This window comes from Mus musculus, chromosome 18, assembly GCF_000001635.26.
Source record: "Mus musculus strain C57BL/6J chromosome 18, GRCm38.p6 C57BL/6J".
Taxonomy (NCBI): Eukaryota; Metazoa; Chordata; class Mammalia; order Rodentia; family Muridae; genus Mus; species Mus musculus.
In genome coordinates, this window is record NC_000084.6 from 25414000 (window position 1) to 25434490 (window position 20491).

Consider the following 20491-nt stretch of genomic DNA (forward strand, 5'->3'; position numbering starts at 1 on the left):
AATGTGTTACCTCACTCAGGATGATGCCCTCCAGGTCCATCCATTTGGCTAGGAATTTCATAAATTCATTCTTTTTAATAGCTGAGTAGTACTCCATTGTGTAGATGTACCACATTTTCTGTATCCATTCCTCTGTTGAGGGGAATCTGGGTTCTTTCCAGCTTCTGGCTACTATAAATAAGGCTGCTCTGAACATAGTGGAGCATGTGTCCTTCTTACTGTTTGGGACATCTTCTGGATATATGCCCAGGAGAGGTATTGCTGGATCCTCCGGTAGTACTATGTCCAATTTTCTGAGGAACCGCCAGACTGATTTCCAGAGTGGTTGTACAAGCCTGCAATCCCACCAACAATGGAGGAGTGTTCCTCTTTCTCCACATCCTCACCAGCATCTGCTGTCACCTGAGTTTTTGATCTTAGCCATTCTGACTGGTGTGAGGTGGAATCTCAGGGTTGTTTTGATTTGCATTTCCCTGATGATTAAGGATGTTGAACATTTTTTCAGGTGCTTCTCTGCCATTCGGTATTTTTCAGGTGAGAATTCTTTGTTCAGTTCTGAGCCCCATTTTTTAATGGGGTTATTTGATTTTCTGAAGTCCACCTTCTTGAGTTCTTTATATATGTTGGATATTAGTCCCCTATCTGATTTAGGATAGGTAAAGATCCTTTCCCAATCTGTTGGTGGTCTTTTTGTCTTATTGATGGTGTCTTTTGCCTTGCAGAAGCTTTGGAGTTTAATTAGATCCCATTTGTCAATTCTCGATCTTACAGCACAAGCCATTGCTGTTCTATTCAGGAATTTTTCCCCTGTGCCCATATCTTCAAGGCTTTTCCCCACTTTCTCCTCTATAAGTTTCAGTGTCTCTGGTTTTATGTGAAGTTCCTTGATCCACTTAGATTTGACCTTAGTACAAGGAGATAGGTATGGATCGATTCGCATTCTTCTACATGATAACAACCAGTTGTGCCAGCACCAATTGTTGAAAATGCTGTCTTTCTTCCACTGGATGGTTTTAGCTCCCTTGTCAAAGATCAAGTGACCATAGGTGTGTGGGTTCATTTCTGGGTCTTCAATTCTATTCCATTGGTCTACTTGTCTGTCAGTATACCAGTACCATGCATTTTTAATCACAATTGCTCTGTAGTAAAGCTTTAGGCCAGGCATGGTGATTCCACCAGAGGTTCTTTTATCCTTGAGAAGAGTTTTTGCTATCCTAGGTTTTTTGTTATTCCAGATGAATTTGCAGATTGCTCTTTCTAATTCGTTGAAGAATTGAGTTGGAATTTTGATGGGGATTGCATTGAATCTGTAGATTGCTTTTGGCAAGATAGCCATTTTTACAATGTTGATCCTGCCAATCCATGAGCATGGGAGATCTTTCCATCTTCTGAGATCTTCTTTAATTTCTTTCTTCAGAGACTTGAAGTTTTTATTATACAGATCTTTCACTTCCTTAGTTAGAGTCACGCCAAGATATTTTATATTATTTGTGACTATTGAGAAGGGTGTTGTTTCCCTAATTTCTTTCTCAGCCTGTTTATTCTTTGTGTAGAGAAAGGCCATTGACTTGTTTGAGTTAATTTTATATCCAGCTACTTCACTGAAGCTGTTTATCAGGTTTAGGAGTTCTCTGGTGCAATTTTTAGGGTCACTTATATATACTATCATATCATCTGCAAAAAGTGATATTTTGACTTCCTCTTTTCCAATTTGTATCCCCTTGATCTCCTTTTGTTGTCGAATTGCTCTGGCTAGGACTTCAAGTACTATGTTGAATAGGTAGGGAGAAAGTGGGCATCCTTGTCTAGTCCCTGATTTTAGTGGGATTGCTTCCAGCTTCTCCCCATTTACTTTGATGTTGGCTGCTGGTTTGCTGTAGATTGCTTTTATCATGTTTAGGTATGGGCCTTGAATTCCTGATCTTTCCAAGACTTTTATCATGAATGGGTGTTGGATCTTGTCAAATGCTTTTTCTGCATCTAACGAGATGATCGTGTGGTTTTTGTCTTTGAGTTTGTTTATATAATGGATTACATTGATGGATTTTCGTATATTAAACCATCCCTGCATCCCTGGAATAAAACCTACTTGGTCAGGATGGATGATTGCTTTAATGTGTTCTTGGATTCGGTTAGCGAGAATTTTATTGAGTATTTTTGCATTGATATTCATAAGAGAAATTGGTCTGAAGTTCTCTATCTTTGTTGGATCTTTCTGTGGTTTAGGTATTAGAGTAATTGTGGCTTCATAAAATGAGTTGGGTAGAGTACCTTCTACTTCTATTTTGTGAAATAGTTTGTGCAGAACTGGAATTATATCTTCTTTGAAGGTCTGATAGAACTCTGCACTAAACCCGTCTGGTCCTGGGCTTTTTTTGGCTGGGAGACTATTAATAACTGCTTCTATTTCTTTAGGGGATATGGGACTGTTTAGATGGTTAACTTGATCCTGATTTAACTTTGGTACCTGGTATCCGTCCAGAAATTTGTCCATTTCGAAAAACAGAGATTCTTAATCTTTGAATACCAAATCAAGAAGAAAAAAAAAAAAAAAAAAACAGAAATGTTGACTAATGATTAGGCATACAAACCCAGCTACATATTGATAGAAAATACCCCATTCACTTGTATATCCAAAAAATATAGGCATGTTAACACATGAATAAACAGACATTTTTATAGAAATTTGATTAGCCTAATGGCTAACATTATTTCTAGACTTCATTAAAAAAAACATATAACATCTTTGTATATATTTATATTTGTAATTGTATAAGGTTGTGGCTTCTCTGACTATATAAAGTAACAGCATTGCTGCACGCTGAATATTAAATCATGATTTATAGAAGGAAGTGTTGTGCCCAGATTGAAAAACCCCAAAGAAACCACCAGGGATGGCAACTCTGGTGCAAACACATGAGGGTCTTTATTCAAGCTTGAGAACTTGAGAGCTTGGGCCACAAACCTTCCTGATGCAACAGATTAGGAAAAGCAACCGTGAGGTCTCGGGGAAGGGGTTTTTAAAGGAAAAAAAAAAAAATGGAGGTTTCCAAGCCTGGCATTACATGATTGGGTAAGAGTTTATGGAAAACATCTGGTCATTGATTAACTGCTTCTACAGAGGAGAAGCACCCTTTGAAACAGTATGTCCTAAGTGTAGAAAAGAATGCAGTATGACTGTTGATTCCCCAGGGTTCCTAGGAAACTTTATCTAAAGGAATCCCATAGGGCCTATGACTCCCAGTACCTGCAGCTGGCTGGATGTGTTTCACTCTGGGACCTGGTCCTCGGTTTAAGCTTATGTTTCTCATGAACAAATATAGTTAAAAACTAATGTGACTTTTGAAAGCTTATTAAAAAAACTTTGAGAGGCTGGTATGTGGTAAATCCTTTAATCCCAGTAGTTGGGAGGCAGAGGCAGGTGGATCTCTGTGAATTCAAGGCCGGCCTCGTCTACAAAGTGAATTCCAGGACAACCAGAGTTACACAGAGAAAACTCTATCTCAACATACACACACACACACACACACACACACACACACACACACACACATACACGAAAGTTAAAAGACAGAGGAGAATAAACTTAACCTATACCTTGAATGGCAACATTCTTGACTTTTTGGGGATCCCATACCCTTCAGAAAAATAAGTGAGCATATGTTTGGAAATTGGATCATCTAAAAGTCCCTTTCTTCAATTTTACTCCTTCAAATATTACAGAACCAACTTTTATCAGAAGTATCAAAACAAAAAAGACTGGTGATTTGTTCCAAGATAGTAAGTAACTAAAGGATATTCATAATCTGTCCCTACCAGAAATGTTCTCTTTCTACTTCACTCACCTACTGTCTTAGTTAGGGTTTTACTGCTGTGAACAGACACCAGGACCAATGCAAGTCTTAGAAAGGACAACTTTTATTTGGGGCTGGCTTTCAGGTTCAGAGGTTTAGTCCATTATCATCTGTCTCTAAGGCAGCATCTAAGACAGGCATGGTACAGGCAGAGCTGAGAGTTCTATATCTTCATCTGAAGACTGCTAGCAGAATACTCACTTCCAGGCAGCTAGGACTAGGGTATTAAAGCCCACATCTACAGTGACACACCTACTCCAACAAGGCCACACCTCCTAATAGTTCCCCTCCCTGGCCTAAGCATATATAAACCATCACACCCACGAACGACTTTAATTGTTTCTACTTGTTTCGCATCTTCAGCCCCCTACCTCCAATCTGTCCATTCTAAATTCTCTAGACTATTAAATTTTCTGATTTTTATTCTTTCTGTTTTTACATCTACCACCACATTCGTCTCTCCAGAGAACAGTTGGGCACTGTGTTGGTGTTGCTGCTGTTTTCTTTTTCAAGGTATCTGACACAGTAGCTAGAAGTCTGGCCAGCAGATCTGATACATTCAAAGCAGTGTCACCCTCAACAGCTGTGCAGTGCTAGGCATGTGCTTGATTTTCACCCGAACGAGTTCCATAAGATGGGGGCAGTAGAAGAACCCGAGACTGTTAAAAGAACTGACTCAAGATATTCACTAGAAAGGAATCAAGTTATAGTGATATCTATGGGTATTTCTTGAATAAACTACATATTCAACTTTGTGAATTTTAATATGTTTTTGTTCATGTAAGTCTCTGCTTCAAATTCTATGCTCTTCATTTTTTACTTTCAAATGTCTAGCTTCCATGTCAGAGTATCCCTACTCCTACTGCCAGATACTGTGATCCCTAAGTTCTTAATGCCTCACACTTTTCATAATGGTGAAAGACAATGGAGACAACCCTCCCTGTTGCCTGGAAATAGATGCAGGTTCCTGCCTTAATATCTTTGTTACCTTAGGCCAGCCACAGAAGTCCCATCTTTGTTTTCATTATTTGTCAATATGCTATCAATGTAATATATATGGCAAAAGTTCTTATGAAAAATAATTTCTAGAAAAGGTAAAACTGGAGATAGGGAGGACCAGATCCAGATAGGGAGTCGAAATCAACTCCCTTTGTACACAAAGAAGCCCTGGGAGAAAAGATTGAATCTCTGCATGTTTGGCATTTTAGGATCTGGATCCTAACACTCAAAAAACTCACTTCATGTTATGTACATATTCACTCACTGCTACAAGAAAAGGTGGATCTTTCCAAGTAGGCTTATAATGCCTGCTGGGCAGCAGTTTCCAAGGAACCAGAAGGAAATTGTGACAGAATTCTCATAGTCCTCCAGAATAAAGATGGATGTTTTGTGTTGTTGAAAAGTAATAAATATAAAATAAAACCAAAAAGAAAAGATGTGTCCTTATTATACTATCATTTTACTTAACATCTCGGAGAGAAGAGTAACTAATTAGTACTTCTTAGAAGTGAACAGGAGCCAGAACAGGCCGGGCTGTAGGAAGATAAAGTATTGCTTAGGAATCTCCTAAGACCCTACAATGAAGGTATGCTGGTCATGTCTTTCACATGATACATGCTGTAGTTCAGTATAGAGTTCTTAAAAGAAATGGGATGTTTATATCTAATCTTAAATGCTTTTAAAGAGACTCAACTTGAAAGGTCTAGAGATGCAAGGTGCTAAGAGTTTCTGTTTTGTCAATAAGAAGACTTTTGTTAATAATAGTTAAATAGTTTGCTTTCTTGGGCATTTTCATAGCGAACCCAAATCATCAGAAATATGACAGGCAAATATGTCTAAAAACAAAGTAATTTAGTCTTCTATTGCACAGATGGGTGGATTTTGTTTGTTTTTTAAGTAAGGCGATGTGAATCACTGATATTTATAAAAACCAACATAAGGAACATCTTAATTGCCATTGTTCCATTTCGGGGTTGGGGGTGGGGGTGGGGTGGGGGACAGTAGTCTGTTCTTGAGGCTTTGGAATGTCCCAAATGGTCCACTTTGTTACTTGAAGTTAACTTTTCATTTCCTTTGTTGAATACTCAAATCATTTCCTTTATTGTTTATACAGAGACAGTAACAGGAGTTAGAAAAGATGCATCCACATCCCCTATGTCAACACGAAGCCCTAAAGAACCCCTGACGCCCGCCTCATTATCATCCCAGCACAAAACCTCAAGGTAAGCCCAGAGCTCCTTTGACTTAGTGCTCTCCATTGGAGAATGTTTACAAGACTGAAGAAATCTTGACAATTTTAGTGATCTTACTCAACAGGCACTTATTATGAAGCTTTAGATTTGGCAAATTCATTACAGATTTTTTTTTCCTTTGTATTCATGCTTTTCTGAAATGATCATGACAGTTGACAAGGATTTCCATAGAAACCCTGTCCACAGAAACTCTGCTTAGCAGCGGACCCTTCTCAGCTCATCATCAATGTTGCTATAGTTAGTTAGTTAATCTGCTCTAATCTGCCTGACAGCAGTGTGCACATTCCTCACTACTTCCCCAATGCTCTGGATTCTCGAATGAAAGACATACACACACACACACACACACACACACACACACACACACACACACAGAGCTGTCTATTTTATTATGCCTTAAACTGCACAATCGCTTGGCCACTTCCAAACTTCCATGTTGCTTATGCCTTCCCTCTGATACTCCTGAGATGTTATTTATTAAATCTATATTCCATCTTTGCTTCACTAGAACCAATGGGGGGTGGGGGGAGCTGGGGCAACTCTTTCCCAGCTCTTAGATGGCTAAAATTCTGTCTTCTGCAGCTCTCAAGCCTGCATCTTATTCCTTCCCCCGCAATGGCAATCCTCTATCCTCTCCTGTGTCTCTTACCTGGGAACCTAAAAGTCCTGCCTCTGTCTCCCTGCCCAGCTGCTGGCTGCTGGCAACTTTATTTACCAGTCAAAGCCAACCTGGGGCTGAGACCCTCTGCATCTTAACATGCAGACATGCTGGTTCCTGAGTAATTTGCGCAGCCAAAATAACACAAGTAGCATTAAACTGACCCACAACACATTGGTAGTGATGTATTTGGTCTACAGCTTTAAGTGACTAAATTCTGAAAACCCTAGTGAATTTTGTGCTAATGGTATCTTGACATCTGCTTATACCAGAGACTTTAGAAGAGCCAATTGTTTGATCATCTATTTATGGAGTTAAAGAAAATATATCATTTAAAACTTCTCATATTAATATAGCAACTCTCATACTTTACATTTAAGGCTCAATATATAGAAGCATCAGTTTCAAATGGACTTGGTTTATGTTTCCTTGGGGATAACATTGATTTGTGGCACTTAAATTCCTCTTATCACATGAGCATAAATTTAAAGCTTAATTCATAGTTTAATTGCCTAGATTGTTGATCTCAAAGCTGGTGATCTCAAAGGTATACTATAAAACATATTCTTTGGTGTATGGTTGTTTGAGGAAGGAAAGAGCTTTAACTCTTCCTCCTATAGAGCTACCTTTCATTCAAGCACAGAAGACAAACCTACACATTCTTGAGAGGCAGTGTTTGTTCTAACTGGTTCTTATTGGCATGCCTTTCATTGTAGAGGCAGAAAGGTAAACACCACAAAAGACCCTGGAAGTGACTGGTACAGAGAATAGTAAGTAAGGCTGCTGTCTTTTAGTGCTATGGACCCAGAACTATGCCAAGCTCCTTGACTTGTCTTCACAGCCTATGGAGATAGTACCCTCATCTACCCTCATCCCCCATTTTAAAATTGGGAAGGTATGACTCAGAGATATTGAGTGGGTTGTCAATAAAAAACAAGGCCAGCATCTCAAACTCCAAAGTAATATAATGGCCAACATTGTCAGAATGTGACATATGAAAATAATTAGCTTGCCCGTCTTTCTCCACTGACCTTCTCTCTTGCTTTCAATGCTGTCATCATTGGAATTTACTAAAGAAACAAATGAGTTTTGATTCTGGAAAATGGACAGAGCTTCCACCCAACCCATCGGGATTGGTTTGGCTGGATTAGAAATGGGTAATCCTCTCAATTTTTAATATCAGTGAATTTTATTACTGTTAATATTTAAATAGCATTTAGTTGGTTGGCTGGTTGGTTGGTTGGTTGGTGATAGGGCTCAAATGTAGGGCCTGTACTTGATATGCAAGCACTCCAACACTAAGCTACCCTACAGCACAAAAATGTGATCATCAACACTACCTTAATGTATTTTTGGAGGTTGACGTTCAGTTTTAAAGGAAGCATCAAAAAGAGGAATAAAGTCTTTTTCTGTAAGGCTTTTGTAAAACATTCTCAGCATAAATTTTGTGAATGAACCATATCAGTATGGTAGAGTATTATAAGCCCTAGTTTAATTTGCTACAACTCATATTTACAGATGTTTTAAAAAAAGGATTATTCATCTGCTGGTCCTTAATACTGCTGATCGGCTAAATATAGATTCTCAGGAGCTTTGTAAATAATAAGCGTTTGGCTGACTAAAAGATTGTGTAGCACACTAGATCCTATCTTTAGAGGGGTTCACAATGACGTATCATCAGGGTATTATACAAAGTGCAGAGTTGAAAATTATTTGGTGCTATGAAAATCAGCTACTGGGACAGCACAGTAGTGCCGCTCAATCGTTAGCATCCAAAGTATTTGAATCATTTTCATTTCAAAGTATATTCTAGTCATTTTTTATAGACTTTTTTTTAAGTTATGTAAACTCTGGTTCTTCCACAAATCTTCAAAGAGAATAAATTTTAATCCATATTCACCCTAAATTGCAAGTATTTGGAGGTTTACAAAAGGCTTGCAAAAAATGATGGTATGGTTCAGTGATGGGGCATGGGGATACACTTTTCCTTTGTTCTTGTAAAACCCCTAAAACTGTCCCATATCATTTCATGTGCAGTCAAAGAAAACAGTCACAAGAGTCATCGTTCCCATTCACAGTATAGGTTTTTAATTGTTCTCTCTGCAGGCTGTCAATATAATGTGAAATTTTCATTCCCTATTCAAGATGGAAAAGTTTGTGGCTGAAAATGTTAACATTTGCATTTTTATTTGTTGATTTATTTAAAGGACAGCCTTTCCTATAGCAATCCATCACTTGGTGACACCCCAAATATGAATAATGTATTGTAGACTTGTGGTTACAATGTGTAATAAGTGCCTGGGATACTAAAGGAATGTTAACCATGTTGCAAATGTAATATTTATCAACTTGTAAAGTTTATTGCTTTTGAGGTTTAATAATACTGACCATAGAACATTAATATTACTTATCTTGATTTTAGCTGGACAACTTTGTATGTAGAAATATTCATCTATCTCATGCTAACAAAATAAATATGTAATTTACAACTCAAGCAAATAGAGCATTATAGTATCCCCTGTTAGGAGTCATAGTGCTTCTTTCTCCCCATTTTACCTGTGACTACAGGTTGGTTGTGCACCCCTTAGTTGGGAATATTAAAGACAGTGATTATCTTAGCCCAAGAGGTTTGTGGGACTAAACAAAACAATAGTGTTCACTTCTACTTAGTAAGAACAGGAAATCCTGCACAGATCAGTCCTCCTAGAGAAATGACTGGAGGGACTTTCTCATTGTGAGCACCAAGGCAATACATGAACCTTAGCTCTGGAAGAAAGCTGGGATGGTCTGTGAAGCTCTGAAACTCCATTCTTTTATCCACTATGAAGCCAGAGATGGACAGGTGTAGCTGCTAGCGGCCACAGTTTACTGGGTTCCAGAAAGGAAAGATGGGGTTCGATGGGAAAGGCCGCAAGAGCCAAGACTAAGTTCTCTGATCAAGGGCCAATGTTTACTTATAAGTCTGAGCTTATAAAGAAGGGGATCTCATGGTCTCTTTGTCAGGATTTGTCAGGAAAACAAGCTCAGCTGCTCAGCAGGTAGCTTCTTGCAGAAAGCTGCAGGTGTGCCAGACAAAAGACTTTACCAAGGTAGGAAGACTCCACCCTAGATGAGCTAGCAACTGTGGCAAACAAGGCCTGAGTCAGCCTGCTCAAGGCTGGGGGACAGCACAGACAGGTTACCCTTTGCTTCTCAAATGAATTGTTAGGGGCACAAATACTACTTTTTATATAGCATAAATATATGCTTTTGCACCTTCCCAGATTAGGTATGTCCACTGCCAACAATAAAAAATAAAGTTTCCAACCACCAAAGCCAAAGAATTTGTGTTTATTAACCAACATCCACTGTGATTGGTGTCCCCATTGAGGTGCAGAATTATGTATTTCTTCACTATAAGTGACCTTTCTGATTATACTTGATATATGCCAGTTTAATCAGAAAGTACACTTACATTAAGCAGATATTTGTATTAACATAGCTTTGAATTTCAAGCCTTTTATCTCAAACCATACTAGGAGATAAGGTATCGTACTGCTGCACACTCTTTCATGTGACACGGTGCGTTTCATATTGAAATGAAGGAAGGGCCTTCTGTAATTCTTCAGAACTGCAGAAGTGTCACTTTCTGAAAAGCTGATGGAGTTTCTACTTCTCAGTCCTGGGACGAGACGATGATGATTGTTCCACACTGATGAACAGTGACTAATTCCATCCCCATGGCTGCAGGATTAAATCCACAGCCCCTGAAGTACAAGGTCACTGAGCCCCTTCTCTGCGCCTGTGATTCATTACATATCAGGGCACTGCTCTTGCGTATCTGTTTTCCTGTGACATGGAAAGAAAAAAAGGCAAACCCTACACATCATGCCCAGCAAGAAATCTTGTGCAACTAACATGGATGTATCTGCTTCTAGAAAGTACCATTTGTTTCTTTATCTTGTTTTGCCTTTTTTTTTTGTTTTCAGAAAGATTTGCATTTTCTTTTTAAACTACAACATGGAAGATTTTTGAGGGTTTTTTTTGTTGTTGTTGTTTCTTTTTCAGATACTGGCTATGGATTTTATGAAACTTGTTAAGCCTAGGTTGGTGGTGGGGCCCATTAAGTGTTAAGTGTTTTGAAAAAGCCAATAGTATATTAAAGACTTAATATTAGTTAATTATTTTTTTAAAAAATCGTGGTCATTTGCAGCTAGTCTACATGCTTAATGTCTTGCTCTCAAGTGTACTACTATCTTAGCTTTGCTCCTAAGCATTTACACAGGGCTAGCTCCAAGTCTCTTTGGGGAACCTGGGATTATACTCTACCAAGCCCAAGATGAAATAAATCTAAATCTCTCCAGTTTTTAGACCAGTGGTTCTCCACCTTCTTAATGCTATGACCTTTTAATATAGTTCCTCATATTATGACCCCAACCATAAAATTATTTTCATTACTACTTCATAACTGTAATTTTGCTACTGCTATGAATCATAATGTAAATATTTGATATTCAGGATATCTTGGTATGTAACCCTTATGAAAAGGTTGATTGACAAACCCCCTCCAAAGGGGCTACAACCCAAAGTTGAATACCACTTTTTTTGCACAGTATTTTCATTTTTCCTTAAGTAACTTCCCATGAAAAGTACATATTTTTGGCTCCAAATATAATGATGTAGTTTTCAGAGTTTTTAGATAAGGAACTGATAGCATTTTGGACCTGTGCTGTGGAGAGAATCAAATGGAAGGTATCTGAGTTACTTTCAGTTGATATGAAAATACACCATGATCAAGACAATAATAAGAGACAGCATTTAATTTGGGACTTGTAGTTTCAGAGGGTTGGAGTTCATGACCAACATGGTGGGGCCTTAGCAGCAGGCAGGCAGGCATAGGGCTGGAACAATAGCTGAGAGCTTACATCTCAAACCGTAAGCTTGAGCGGGGGAGAGAAATAACTGGGATCCATTCTCATCCAAACTACCAAAGGCCTACATCAAAGATTTAGCCCATGAACACTTTGTGTACCATTTCATGTTGCTAGCAGTTGTTTAGATCAAGGTGAAGGAAAAATCATGTCAGTGTCCTTTCCTGATTATGAAACTCGTCTGTGGCAGCTGCCAGAGGACTCAAAATCTACACAAGAAATATTTTAATTAGTAACCAAGATATATAGCATTACCATTATTTAGAACTATTAACATTATTTTAACATTAACAAAATACTTTCAGCTTGTATTATTTTATTTAAGTTATAGCAATACCCTGTGAGGTAAGTAAGAGTAATATTCCATTTACTAGTGAAGAAGTGAAATGAAATTGACAGTATAACTGACTAGGAGCACAGACAAAAGAGGCCAGAAATAAAACCTAAATCTACCTTTTATAACTTTATGTGGATGTGTATGTACCTGCGTGAATTTATGTGTGTACCACATACATGCAAGTTCCCCAAGAGACCAGAAGAGAGTTTTGGTTCCCTAGGAACAGAATTATAGAAGTTGTGAGCCATCATGTGGGTGCTGGAAACTAAACACTGGTCCTCTGCAAGAGCATTGAGAAACCAGCCATAACAACATAACTCTCCCTCCCTCCCTCCCTCCCTCCCTCTTTCATGCATGCACGCTTTTTCCCACACTTTCTAAAGCTAGGATTTCATTCATTTTATAAATAAAATGTAGAATTGATATTTATTTAAAAAGTTAAAATGACCATCTTGCAAACCTACTGTTGTTTCAAAAGGTAGTCTGGACTACCCTGTTATGCCCACCTTACTATGTTCTGCTTCTTTAACCCTGTCTGATTCCCCCTCTAAATCCCCTATTTCAAAACCCCTTAACTCCAAACTATAGAAGCCCTTTTCTTCCCCATACCCAATGCTGAGCTCTTAAATACCGGCTTTAAGGGGGAGACAGCTGGGTACATGAATTAAAAAAAAAAACTTGCTTTAATTAATTTAGCCATGATGATTTGAGTTTGAAGTCTTTCTCCTCACATCTTTTGGAATAGTCCCTTCCTATAGATACCTAAGCTCTGTGATTATTCAAAAATGAAGCAACCATATCCAAATCTTAGAAGCTACCATCCTCAGATAAGAGAAACCGTGATGTTTGTCTTTAGGTCTGGATCTCCTTACTCAGGATAATTGTCTCTCGGTAGCTCCATGCATTTAACTTCAGATTTCACAATTTCATTTTCTTAACAGTTGAATTAAATGCTCTTGTTTAAATGTACCAGAGCTTCATTATGAAGTCACCAGCAAATAGCTACATTTTAAAAATTGTATCACGATGTGTTGATACAGTATTCCTCACTCCTAAAACCCGTTACTCCCTTGGGGTAGTGGTGCTGCATACATGGAATGTGAACGCTCAAATGGGCTAAGGCAGGAGGGTCTAAGTTTGAGGCCAGACTGAGCTACATAGCAAGAACAAAAAATGATGACTTTTCTCATTGTCACCAGATACCTGATGAGAACCGACTTGAGGGAGGGGGGATTTACTTTGACTCACTATGGATGCACCTAGAGCATGAAGCTGCTTATATACATCTCACCAGACCAGGAAATAGAGTGTAGTGGGTTGGCCTGATGCTGCTTGTATTCTAATGCTAATAGTGGTTTCTCAAGACATGGTTGCCCCAGAGACACAAGAGTCTGTGCTATGTAACTTGTTTCCAAGTTATTTCTGACTGGTAAATAAAGATGCTGACAGTCTGAGTCAGGCGTGGTGGCACATGCCTTTAATCCCAGCACTCGGGCGGCAGAAGCAGGTGGATTTCTGAGTTCGAGGCCAGCCTGGTCTACAAAGTGAGTTCCAGGACAGCCAGGGCTACACAGAGAAACCCTGTCTCAAAAAAACAAAAACAAAAACAAAAAAAGATGCTGACAGTCAATAGATGGGCAGAAGAGACATAGCCTGGGTTTAGGATTACTGCACTGGGGGATGGAGGGGTGGGGTCAGAGCAGGACCATGAGTGGAAGAAGAAGGTAGGAGAGAGAAACTGCCATGGATAATCATGAAAACGTGGCCTTGAGGGCTGACCAGTTAGAGTTAAGAGAAACGCAGGTGAAACATTGTAAGTAATAACTTGTGGTTATTGATAGGAAAGTAGTGTGGAGGGTAGGTAACTGCCCAGCTCTTATGCTGTTTAAGGCTTATTGTAAATATAAAGGCTGTGTGTGTCTTTTATCCAGGACCTGAATGATCAAAGGCTGGGTATAAACCTCGGGGTGGGATAGATAATTTCTATAACAATAGAGAGATATGCACATGCTCAACTGAATGCCTTCCCTTTTTTATTCATTTGGGGACCCACCCATGATGGTGGCACCCACATTCAGGATCTCCTATCTCAGTTAAATTTCCCTTAAAAATACCCTTACAGACACACTCAGAAGTGTACCTAAATAATTCCCTAGGTTTTTTATGTGATAGGGCTAACAATAGAAATTAGCCATCCCAAGCCCCATTAAAAAAATGTTGTGATTGCTTATACTTCTTTGTATACTTGCTTTATAGAATAAGGTAAGAAAATGAAGGTGATAGACTAGGTAGCAATACCAAAGGAGAAAATGCAGCCTGAGGAATCCTATTAGGACATTGTTATCATGGGAATAATGCCTGACATTATAATATTATCAGTTTATACTTAAGAGTGGTCTAGAATTACAGTCCTTGGCTTCAGGAAATACTCCGAAGTCCAGACTGTAGAGTGAGGATAGTGTCTTAGTTAGGGGTTGTATTCCTGCACAAAACATCAAGACCAAGAAGCAAGTTGCTGTTCAATACCAAAGGAAGTCAGGACAGGAGGTCAAACAGGGCAGGCACTTGGAGGCTGGAACTGATGCAGAGGCAGTGGAGAGGTGCTACTTGCAAGCTTGTTTCCTGTAGCTTGCTCAGCTTGTTTTCTTATAGAACCCAGTACTACCGGCCCAGGGATGGCACCACCCACAATGGCATAAGCCCTTTCCCCTTGATTACTAATTAAGAAAATGCCTTACAGCTGGATCTCATGGAGGCATTTCCTCAAGGGAGGCTCCTTTCTCTGTGATAACTCCAGCTTGTGTCAAGTTGACACACAAACCCAGCCAGTACAGACAGGATCTAAAATATTTTATTCCTCACAACGTTTTATGCGGTGTAACCATTCTATAACAATGATACGTTACCAGTGAGGTTTTTACATTTTTGGTTGCTTCCTTATTCATTGTCATGTTCTTGCTATGTAGTACAGATTGGCCTTTGATTTCCCATCTCCTACCTCAGCCTCTTAAATGATTGCATTTCATGTGTGAACCTTCATGCCCAGCCTTAAAAATATTTAAAATATAAGCAGGAGAGACACATTTGTAGCAGGCAAACACACTTCAAAATTTTATATTCAGTATTCCAAGAAGTTTTGAAATTATCAAGGATGTCTTTGGCCAGTATGACAGATCTCTTTGTCAGTTCATCAGCAGGTGAGGGTTATGCTTTCCTTGTGTCAGCTGATCTCTGAAAACTGTAATTAGTGACACCTTTTCAGTATTGCTATAGTCCTTGCTATCATTTTACAGTTTTTAACCTCAAGAAATGCAGTTTTGGAATTTGTCATCTGATTTGAGGTCACCAAATTCCCTTAACTTTAATTTTAAGAAACTTCTTTTCGGTCCCTCTGTTCTATGCATTTTAATTCCTTTGTAGAAAATTGTTTTTTATATGTTATATAATGTAATCCTCCGAATCATGAAGACATAAACCTCCAAGAGGCAATTCTCAAACACCTAAGAGCCCTGTAATACCTGGGTTTATAGGCCTGGGTTTCAATGCTAGCTTTGCAGTTTTGAGAAATAATTTCACCTAATCTGTAAAATGAGAATAATAACAGCTCCCTTATAGGCATATCCTGATGATTAAGCAAGATACTGTATGTAAAATTCTTCACACTATCACACTATCCTGTTCTATTCTAACTGCCCCATAAAGAGTAACTGCTGTTATAGAACTTCCCAAGGCCACATAAGCCTGAGAAACAAGGTGTGCTCCAAGATTTAGCCTAACACAATATTACGAACATGGTTGAGTTCAGCTCAGAGGTGAGCAGTTCAGTTGTTGGGTTTTGTTTTGTTTATTATTTGGGTTTTGTTTGGTTTAGGGACTTGTGATCTTCCTGCCTTAACTTCTCAGGTGCTAGTATTTCAGGCATATACCACTATACCACAAATATTGTATGTTTATATTTTAGCCTTTCAGCAGACTATTTAATACAACTATGTTGGACACTTCCAACATGCTAACATCCATTTTAGCTTTCTCCTGTGCTCTGGGAAACAGAAATTATCAGGATATGGAACAACACATCCTAATGATACTGGCCTCTCCATTAAATGCCATGAATAGTAGCTACACAAAATGACTTAGAGACAATCAAGAATGACCTGCATTAACAGAATTTTTATGATCTACGGAGATGTCACTGTGGGTAAAAGTACTTCCCTTATAAAGGGGAAGACCTGAGAATCTATCTACAGACAGTAGTTTATATCAAAAAAGATAGAAAGATAGTCCAACACCTAAGGTTGTACTCTGAGTTTACATGTGTGTCATAGCACTCACACATGTCATACAGAAAGAAAAAGATAATTTCATTTATTATTGACTGACTGATTGATTGATTGATTGATTGGTGTCTTGAGACGGGGTTTCTCTGTGAACAGCCCTGCCTGTCCTGGAACTCACTTTGTAGAGCAGGCTGGCCTTGAAGTCACAGATATCCACCTGCCCCTGCCTCTTGAGTGCTAGGATTAAAGACAGGTACTACAAAAGTGATAATTTTAAAAAAAATTATAAACAAGATTTTCTTGACAGCAAATATTCTACCATCATGAAATGTCTTTTCTTGTTTTTGTTCTAAATGGTGTGTGGGGAGTAAATATTGCTATATGATAATTAATATTTAATGTTGTGTGCCCTAAGACATTGGTTTAGAGAGTCACTTGAGGACTGGTTGAAGTTGTTGATAATAGATTTTCATCCTTATAAATTAACTTTTTGTAAAGGGGCTGAAAGAGTTGAATCCCCTTTTACCAGTATTTATAAAACCTGTCTGTAAGTAGGATTGCTTAGAAATCCCTTTTAAAATTACCCATATCTTAGCCTACTCCTAGATTACTTAAATCACAATTGTTAGAGATAAATCACAATTGCAAGAGATGGATCTCAGTGATATGACTTGTTTTCCAAATTAGTTCTGAAACAACATTCTAACACTTGCAAGACACACACACCAACATTATCCCTCTTTGCCTTCTGGTCCTACCTAACCCCGGGGCCTCTCCTTCCTATTGTTTTTAGAATAGGGTCATCAGAATCCTTTAAAAAGCCTCCAGATAGCACTAAGAAGAAGATCTCAAAAAAGTCTCCTGTATTAATGTAAATAGATGGTAGTAAGAATTAGTCACTAAGACCTGTTGTTGAAGCCAGCCTTCTCTATGAAAGATTCTATGAAAGATGGCTCAATCTATAGAGGATCAGAATCAGTAGCACATATATGTAATTATTATCAGATTGTCTTGCATGATTTGAATATGGATAGTCCAAAAATTGCCATCTATCTCCAAGAGAGTCAAGAGCTTCACAGTTGTCCAGTTTAAATAAATGGAACTGCAGAACAAGAACAGCAGATGCAGCCCAAGCCAAACGCTGAAAGATTGAAAGCTCCTGAGAATGGCTGGCTTGAGTATGTTGAAAGGCTGAAAAAGCTAAAGTCCATTTCCACAAACAGTGGCAATAGAATAAACACACTCAGGAAGAATGAAGCTGACAATGGTCAGTGAAGGGCTGAAAGAAACCCTAAACCTCATGGAGAATTGGAAAAGCAAAATAGAAAAAAGATTATACCAATTTACAGCTCCAATCATAACTCCTTAGCTATGGGTGGGGTCCTACTACTGCCGGTATGGGATGTACAGTAACTGTTAGGAATCCAATCCAACCATGAGACTGGCAGTTCTAACTAAAGGAGAATTCCATAGCATTTTCAAGCTTTATATTTAAACAGGGAACTAGCTATTATAAATATGTTCCAGAGAAGATACTCCTTTGGATTGCTCTAGCTCCCAGGATTTAAACAACTTCAGTAACCACTGCTCAGTACCCAAGGGGTTAGCAAAGCTGAGTAGAGCTTGTCAGAAGCTCTAGGGTCAGTGATTGACTCACTTATTGGGCATAGGCCAGCTCCCTCAACATCTTTAGTTTGAGGACCAGCAGCTGCCATAGCCACATAGCACATAGGAGTGCTGAATCCACTCCTGTTTGCCTTGCAATAATTAGAGGAGGTCTAGTTCCCCATCCACAATCTAGAAACTGTAGCTACACTTGTAAGGGGGACAAGGTCACATAACATCTCTGGGGTTTATGTGCATGGTCTCTAGGAGCAACCAATATTTATAATAGCAAAAGACCAGACCTCAACAGTTTCACCTACATCTGTGTTTGGAGGCATCCAGAAGAGCTGTGTAACTCCAGAAGTATGGAGTCAACTATGGTCTCAACTGCCAACACCTATGCTTACCCTGCAGTATCTAGGCATGGTTTCCTTCCTATATGATGTTTCCTTCCTTGGAACTATAGATGTTAATGTAAAAGGCCTTGGTATAGCTCAAGTTTGTCACCGAGGAGCAGGGAAAGGCTGTTTCCACGTACTTTAAGTCTGTAAATATAATCCACCAGTGCCACAAGTATCATTCCCATCACAGCCTTCCCCATATAATTCGGAGATAATCCCAACAAGCTGGGTAGCTCCAGAGGCGTAGCTATCACAATCAAGGTGTCAGCACCAAGTATATTCAAACCACAGGACCTAGTAAACATCTTCCCCAAGTTCCTTACTCTAAAGGGTAGACATGGATAGAAGCAACACAAGGCTAAACATTACCTCTTTGTTTTTCTGAATGTAGCTCACAGATTGTAGGCCATAGATAGCTATCAGTACTATAAGCCTCAGTACTAACTACATTTAACACACAATACCTAAGGATTTCTCCTTTGTCTTCTAAATCTTGAGTCTCCAGTTATTATTAGTGACAAAAACCTCAACTAATCAACTGCACTGAGAAAAGGACCTGACCTGCTAGAGCTGTGGCTCCTGGTGCCAAAAGCCAGGAGATGTTCTCTTGAGAGCCCTAGGGAAGATGTTCCTGTAGTTCAGGAACCAGAGATGCTGTTCCCCTTGCTATCACCTCTGTTTTCCTTGAGATACAGAGTAGTTCTCTTCCCATCCCATCTTACCAAGACACTTATAGCTGCCAGAAGCCTGATGCTGTCAAGTCTTTGGAGCTTGGAAACACACACCTTTGGAGACCAACATTACAAATCATATGACTGCTTTCATGAACAGATACAATCTATGTTGTTGAGGCACTCATAAACACTTATGATGTTGATAAAATATAAATATATTACGGTGATACTATACCCAACCTAAAGCACCAGTTCAGCTGATGTCCTGTACCCTAGTTAAAGAAAATGTTTGGCTTTTTCCTTACGCTATTTCATAAAATTGAAACAAATGATTACACTAAGTATGCTGACATCAGCACAATAACACACATGAAAGAAAATATAGCACTTTCAGAAGGGAGCAATAATTCTCTGACAATAGGTTCTCAATTTTAAGGAAATATAGTAAATTCCTGAGAAATATTTTAAAATAATGATCCTAAGGAAACTCAATGAGATGTAAAAAGATGAAAAACAAACAATTTTTTCTAAAGAAAACAGAAGAGGTAGTCATGTATGAGAATGCGAATTTCACAAACGAAACATCGCAAAAACTAATAAAAACTTTTTGAATTAAAAAAAATAATGAATTAACATAGTTTCCACAGCAGAGTAGAGCAAACGAAAGAATTTTTCAGAATTTGAACACAAGTCATTTGATCTAACACAGTCAGACAAACAGGGAGAAGAGACAAAGGAGAAAGAGGGAATAGAAGGACAGAGGGAGAAGAGAATGCCTACAAGACTCACATGTGAGAAAACAGACTCACGTGGTGAGAACTCTAGAAAATGAAGAAAATGGAAAGGCATTGAAGACTTGTTTCACAAAATAGTAGCTGAAACCCTCGCAATTCTTCAGTAAGGTTCAAAAAGCTTAAAAGATCACACCCAGATTCAAATAAGACATATCTTCACCAAATCATAATCAGAATTTCAAAATTAGAAATCAGAAAATCCTAAAAACAGCTAGGAGAAGAATCAAGTCCCATGTAAGAAATGGATTATTAAAGACTATGCCTGATTTTTTTTCTTTTTTTTTTTTTAGAGGAAACCTTCTACACTGTAGAAGAAATGGCATGATACATTCAAAACACGGAAGCATAGATAGTGCCAACCATGAATACTATTTGAAAAAAGTTATCCTTCAGGACTGAAAGGGAGTCTTGCAGAGACTGTGGGCATTTGTCACTGTCAGACCAGCTCTACAACAACTCTTAAAATTGTCCTAAATTACAATGGAAGAGTGATAGCCACCATCATAAAAATACATAAAACTAGAGTAGATACATGAAAGAGAAAGGGAATCAAACCTTAGCCTGGCACAAAATACCAATTACCAAAGTAATTAAAGGTAGAAAGGAAAAACCAGTTTACAAAGTAAACAATTAAATGGAAGGAGAAAGTTCATATTTATCAATAATAACCTGACTATATAAATGTTTCAAATTCACCAATCAAAATACATAGCCTGTCTAGATGGATTC

General features: G+C 38.5%; 1 protein-coding gene across 10 annotated transcripts in view; it reads left to right on the forward strand.

The window, feature by feature from the left end:
• The window catches only part of AW554918 (expressed sequence AW554918), a 298592-nt gene that overhangs the window by 245270 nt on the left and 32831 nt on the right, over nucleotides 1–20491 (forward strand). For 8 of the 10 annotated variants that reach the window (XR_003952505.1, XM_006525833.4, XM_017317877.2 and 5 more), the window contains one exon: nucleotides 5968–6076. Coding sequence is in view for 9 of the 10 variants with exons in the window: in XM_006525833.4 (XP_006525896.3) it covers nucleotides 5968–6076 (109 nt within the window). In the remaining variant the exon portion in view is untranslated. The other 2 variants (XM_017317880.2, XM_017317878.2) reach the window with 2 other exon arrangements.